The 6,642-nt window shown below is 46.9% G+C and overlaps 1 protein-coding gene across 2 annotated transcripts in view; it reads left to right on the forward strand.

Annotated features, from left to right (window-relative positions):
• Positions 1 to 6,335, forward strand: part of slx4ip (SLX4 interacting protein) — a 32,045-nt gene extending 25,710 nt beyond the window's left edge. For both annotated transcript variants that reach the window (XM_084021759.1, XM_084021758.1), the window contains 2 exons: positions 4,601 to 4,707; positions 4,796 to 6,335. In XM_084021759.1, the coding sequence (XP_083877885.1) occupies positions 4,601 to 4,707; positions 4,796 to 5,585 (897 nt within the window). In that variant the 3' untranslated portion in view covers positions 5,586 to 6,335. The remainder of the gene's footprint in view (positions 1 to 4,600; positions 4,708 to 4,795) is intronic.
• The last annotated feature ends 307 nt before the right edge of the window (positions 6,336 to 6,642 follow it).

The following is a 6,642-nucleotide window of genomic DNA, read 5'->3' on the forward strand; positions in this document are numbered from 1 at the left end:
CATCACGTTCTCTCTCTCTTTATCTCCCTCTCTCTCTCTCTCTCGTTTGAAGTCGTGCCGACAGGAACAAAAAAGGCACAAAAGTTTCCCAGAGAGCCTCCCATTGGTTTCTTGTTGATTTTTCTTTCAAGTTCATTTTCAAACGGCATTTATTCATATTAAACAGATGAGAATACATATCAAGGCATTACGATGCAAATCGTGGCACCCACAACTTTCTCAGTATTGTTGTCGTTTTGGGGTGGGTGTGTGGGTGCGTGGGCAAATGCAACTTTGTATGTGTGTCACTGTCCCAAATCCAAGACTAGTTGTAGCTATGAGAAAGAGAGCGTAAAGACCGAACTCCTGCCCACACTCTGGCAAGACTCCGTCTCTACACAAAGGGCAGCCTGTGGAGGACTTCCTGTGTGAAGATTCTTGCGTTTGTGGGCACGCTAGAGCGAGACTGCTGAGGTCAGACGATATGACTCTGGGGGGTGCCTCCTCTTTTGTTGTACTCTTCTCTAAATGCTCCCTCTTTCTCTGGAGTATCTTGTCTCTTGTTTCTTGCCCAGCCTCCTTAATTCGCTACCCTCCCTCCGTATGGCCTCTTTATTCCGTCCGCCACACCACAGACCATGGAGCTGCTAGGTCTCGACACCCAGTGCCCTCGCAGCTTGAGACAATTACTCCTTTTCCCTTTCGTCTGTCAGGTCACATGTTGTCATTGGTATCGCGTCATGTGGGAAAGAACATTAATGATTTTTTGTTTTCTATGTTCACAGCAACTGGTCGAGACCACGGCTCACCGCATTGGCTTTCCCTGGTCTTAAGAGTGTACATTGATCATTTTACCAACCAGTTTATGGAATAGTAATGATCTGAACAGCTGATATTACATAAACATAGCGGTCACAACCACTTTTGTAAGATTTAACTTCTGTCTGGCTGTATTTTCCCACTGCAATTAGTCTACTGAGTGTTTTAGCCTTGCTAGCAGCATGGCTCTATGGATGTCTACCAGTCTAGACTGAACTATTTTAACAATTACCGGATGGATTGCCATTAAAGTTGGTGCAGACATTCGTGGTGGGAAGAAGATGAATTTTAATGACCTTGGTGAACCCCTGGCTTTTCATCAAGTGCACCGGCAGGTCAAGTCTTTCACTTGAGTACATGTTTGTATGTATGTATGTATATAAGTATATATTTTGGGAAATTCACCACGATTGTCCCATTCCTAGTAAGTAACCGAGGTAAGACCTGTACACCAGTTTATCAACTAGTCCCTGTGAGGTTCCAACTACAGCCACGACCAAGTCAAAAAATGTGATGCTACATTTTGATTCAGAATCTTCTCGGTCACCTTGTACATTTCCCTAAAATGCTGAATCCATCCACTCACAATATTATGCAGATAATAATCAAAATATGCTTAAAGCTCCTAAAATGGTACCAAAACATACTGGAATTACCTTACATTGAAGAAAAAAATGGCATTTGTATTTTCTATACATCACACATCTTTCTTTGGCGAACATAGCTTTTCCTATATAATCCCCTCCCTAACACACACACACACACACACACACACACACACACACACACACACACACACACACACACACACAATACACGCACCTACCTAATCTGCATAATATCGCCAATAACCAAGTTACACTATATTTACAGCAGAGTCACGTTGAGCTAAATACCAAAACAATCCAGTTTCACCTCCTCAAACGAAACAATAGCAGCGCAGACTAGAAAGAAACTAAAGCTTACCCGTCATTTAGGACACCTGAGCGCCGGTAGCCGCTGGTCTCTTCTCTGCTGGAGCCACTCCGGTCATGTTAGCGGCGCCAGCGGCCTCCTGGTCCGGCGTTAGCACAGCTGAAGGCACCATCACTCCGGTAGTGCTAGCAGAGCTAGCAGCGCTAGCGTCCTCCTGGTTCGGGGGTATCCGCCACTCCCGAGATCTAAATATCTTCACAGCGAATCCTATCTGGACCACTTCCACAGTCGCCTCTTTTCCACATAATTCCCGTCGTCTTTAAGGACATTTAAACGAACTTGGTCGCTACCATTGGCTCGTGAGAGCTGGGGGCGGGAAGGAGCCGACTGTACGTGCAGCGTGATTGGCACGTTCCTGCTTACAGAACGCGTAACCTCGCGAGACTGCGGTTAGCGCTCTAGGTTGCCCACATTTCGCCACCCTTGCCAAAGGAGGCACTTGCCTAACTTGCGATGCAAGCACCAGCGCTGTCATGGATTGGCACCTCCGGGTGGAAGTGCCTTAAACTTGCATTCTCTCCGCTGGCCACCAGGGGGCGACTCCTCTAGTTGTAAAAAGAAGAAGTCTATGATAAAAATGACGCTACTTATCACTTGATTATTTCCTTAATAAACTTGACTTTTGGTCTCAATCACTAGTTTCAAGTCTTCTTTGATAAATCATGAAGTCAATTAAGTAATGAGGTTGACATTTGTGCTTAACGGGGCGTACCCACCAAACGCGATGAAACTTCATCGCGCGACAAGATTACATGTAAAGTCAATGCAAAGACGCGATTAGACGCTTCATCGCGCCGGGCGACGCGATGGACGCGATAGCGCGGCGCGATGGACGCGATGGACGCGAAAAATCGCTTCATCGCTTCATCGCGCCATCGCTTCATCGCGCCATCGCGCCATCGCTCGAGTTGAAATAATTGAACTTTTGCGGCGAATTCGCGTGAAGACGCGCCGCGACAGCCTATCAGCGTTGAGATCGTCACCGACGTGCTGACGTACGGACGTCCTGGTGTTCCCTCGCTTTTTGCCACAATATTTATATATTATATTATATTATATATTGCCCATAATCAAAGTTGGGGGGCGCACGCACGCGCGCGCACACACACACACACATACATACATATCAATCCCAGCTCTTTCACACACAGAGATCTTTTTTTTTTGCGATTGTTTATCACTGGGGCTTATGGCCGGCTATGAAGCACCAGTTCTGGGCAGAGCAGCAGCTAAACCTCCCGGTCCTGTACCCTGGTTAGCAGGTCTTCAAACTGGGCAACAGTCAGCCTGAAGTACCGCTGGAACCGGCCGTCGTCCAGGCGCAGCTCCTGCAGGAGACGGTGGAACTCGCCGAGCTCACGCCGCCTCCGTAGGGTAGCATGCACCCAGAACCGACGTCGGCGCCTAGCCCGCAGACGAAGCTGGGAACTTCTCCAGAGTAGATACAGTGCAGCGATGGTGGTTATCTCAGCCATGATCGACGAGAGAATGAAATGGCGGAAGAAATGTTGTTGTTTGGGCGAGCTCGACGCGATGACGCGATGCCGCGATGAGGCGTTTTTTGGCATATTGGACCGGCGTCAAAACTGGAGCGTCTAGCGCGACGCGATTTCATTTGTCGCGCGTTTCAATCGCGTTCATCGCGTTTGGTGGGTACGCTGATGAAATGCCATGAAACCTCATACATGTGTTAACGTCCCCTCAGGATGAAGTGTAATGACTTTGGTTAATCCCTTAACTTTTCATCTAGAGCATCAGGCCAAAGTTATGCCCATTACTTAGGCTCATAGTGCTGTTAGCATGGTTAGCTTGTTAGTTCACATGTATAACTTAAATCACGTTGCTGTATGTTGCTTATTCTGGTTAAACATTTGCACTTTGGCTCAATTTCTAAACCAGAGCTACTCTGATATTCTCCCATCAACTTTAGTGAATTAATTCACGATAAATGATCAGGCTCTCAACCTTTTAAGTTCTGCTCAATTTACCACCAGCGTCTCTTGTTCTCTCATAAATCCCGAGTCTGTTCTGGGTCAGCCAAGGAAAAGACCTGTGATTAACCTTCATTAGTGGCCTGTTGAGGGCACTCGTTGGTGAGATCCAATCTTTGGCCCGTTCCCTGTTCTGCCTCAGCGGGTTCCCTTGGTATGTGGCTTTATTGAACTTAGAACCTGCGACTCAAAGTGCTGCTACAGTCTACTAACCACGAGGCTACCTTCACCACCTTGTGTTTATCTTATCTTTTTTTTTCACTTTCAGCTGTCTCCGTTCCATTTTTCCTCTACTTTGCTCCATCACCTTATTAAGGATCCTTCTTTAAACGCTGTTTTAACTTGTCAACATGGATTCCCCGTTTAGTAATCCCGCCTCAGGCTGCAAGCATCACTCCAATCCTCAGACTATGAAACACACATCACACCATGACAAGCCCGTAATTATTTTCCTAAATGCCTTTGAGGTGGTTGCGTTGGACAGTACTAAGCGGAGGACTAATTATTGCTGCCAGCTGGGGTGTTACGAAGACATTCCTCTCATACTGTATCATAGTTCAATACAATAGTGAGGCGACAATGCTGTTTGGGAGTCAGGAGAATCAGCAGAGGAGACATTCATATAAATATTTATACATTTTTATCATCCGTTTATCACGTTTGATTATATTAACTTTTAATTGTGTTCATTATCTTATCATTTTCACAGCACTCCAGTGAATGTTTTTTAATGTCCGATGCCAGATGATGACAGCTCTCTGCTGTGGAGCCAGACCTTTCCAGCGGACGCCAGGAATAATATTTTTTGTTTACACCGATTCTGTTTTCCTCTCTAGACTGAGCTGAGCGAACAAAGCCGATCAGAATATTTTTCCAGAGTGGGAGAAACCCAAGAGCCTTTAAACAGCCCCACAAAAACAAAGAAGACTGTGCTTCAAAAGATGTAAGTATGATCTAATGCAGAACTTTCCAACCCCACCGGTCAGAGAGGACACTCAATTATCTGTTCATATCCTCTTGTCCGATTTCAGGGCCAAACAAGCTGGTATCCAGCAGGAGCTCTGCGGTTCCACTGTGGGTCAAAGGAAGCTTGACCAGGGAACCTGTCCCAAAAACCAAAGAGGGAGAGAGCTTCAAGCTGGAGAGTTAAGCCCAAAAGGGACTGAGTCCAGCTCTGGAGAGAAGCCCCCCTCAGAGGCAGACCACAAGGTGCCTTGCCCCAGTGCCATAAAGGAAGCCGGGGCTCACATTGGGAATACTGGAAAGCAGGGCCCGACCCAGGAGCAGCAGACTGAGAGCCGTCCTCCAGACAGCATCAACCCAAATTGGGCCTCAGTCGTTTCCTGCCAAGACGAAATCAGCCAGGAGACAAGAAAGAGCAAGAGGTGCAAGCCAAGCGACGCAGGGGAAGACCCTCACCCACAGAGGGCCAAGAGGACGTGCCTTGGAAGACCTCCAGCCACAACGCAAACTCACTCCGCCGAGTGCTCCACGCAAACATCGGCGCGTGACCTTCCTCCTCTGCCGCCCCATCCTCCCGTCGAAGCCAAGGCAGAGTCCAAGGCTTTCCCAGTCTCCGAGCACAAGAAAACCACACTGGAAGTAGAGCTGCTTACTCCAGGGAAACGGGCCCAGAGGCTCCCCCTCACAAGCAATAACACGGCACAGACGAACCAAAACAGGCTGGCCACAAGTCTGAGGGGCCTATCTGTCAAGCCTGCATCCTCAGCCTCCTCTATTAGTTCCAGATCCACACTCGGAGAGGAGGGGAGTGAGAATGCACCCAGAACCTCTAGATTACGACGACTGAAGAAGTCCTGATCACACACACACACACACACACAGATCAAATGCCGAACACATTATGGCAATTGATACACAAGCGTTTGAGTTACGCTTTGTCAAATACTTGAAACATACTTTCGCCTCCGCCCTTAAGTAGTGGTGGTCAAGAGAGGCTCGCAAATGAAAGTCAAAAACCTTTAATTGGACTTCAGATTTGGTTTTGTGTTAAAGATTGGGGATTTCAGACAGGCAGGAGCCATGCAGTACGTCATGGCTTGCAGTCTGAAATACTGGCTCCTACGTGTCTGAAAACTGTCCAGTTTCCCCGCCGAAGCTCTGGTGTGATTGATTGCTGTTTCCAGATTTATTTCATCACCCCATTCTCAAAAATGTCCTCATGTAGTTTGATTTCATTCACATACAATTTGCTCGATACTTAGTTGCTAAGCACCTCCAATGTATCTTTGAATTTGAGGGTCATTTTTATTCCAGCTTGTATGTTGAACTTGGACCAAATCCGTGTGGATGTATGAGCGGTATTGAAATATTAGGGGCTTTGTTTGGGGGAAGCAGGACGTCTAAGGTATCACAGGTTATTATGCAGCCGCTTTTCGTCGCCCCCAGAACTCGACAGCGCTGTTTCTGATCACTCTATTGGCCCCGGCCCAGATAGAGCACGGGGCAATTAGGGGCCATACCCTCATGTAAAGCCCAGGATGTTCCACTTTACTCCTGATTTATTCTTGTTTTACTGGAAAGGCATTTTATGATATAAATAAATGTGTGTTTTTTGCCCAGGAAAAATAAACAAATCTCTGAATCTTTGTGGAAATAGGTTCATTTTTCTGGAAGCATCTAGCATGAAATAACACGCACATCGTTCTCCTCCCACCCAGCCCATTTCTCCGTCTGTATTAGCGGGTGTAACCTGAGATGAGTCACTCACAGGAGCCACTTCATATCAACACAGAGACAACATGGTGGATTAGAGAAAGCGACCCTGCCGTTTTTTTAAGTCCTTGTATGGTTTAAGGTCGAGGTGTCGATAATCTATCGCTTTGGATTTTAATACTTTGAAACACGTTCTGTGGTC

This window comes from Eutrigla gurnardus (genome assembly GCF_963514095.1).
Source record: "Eutrigla gurnardus genome assembly, chromosome: 11".
In the NCBI taxonomy this organism is placed as follows: domain Eukaryota; kingdom Metazoa; phylum Chordata; class Actinopteri; order Perciformes; family Triglidae; genus Eutrigla; species Eutrigla gurnardus.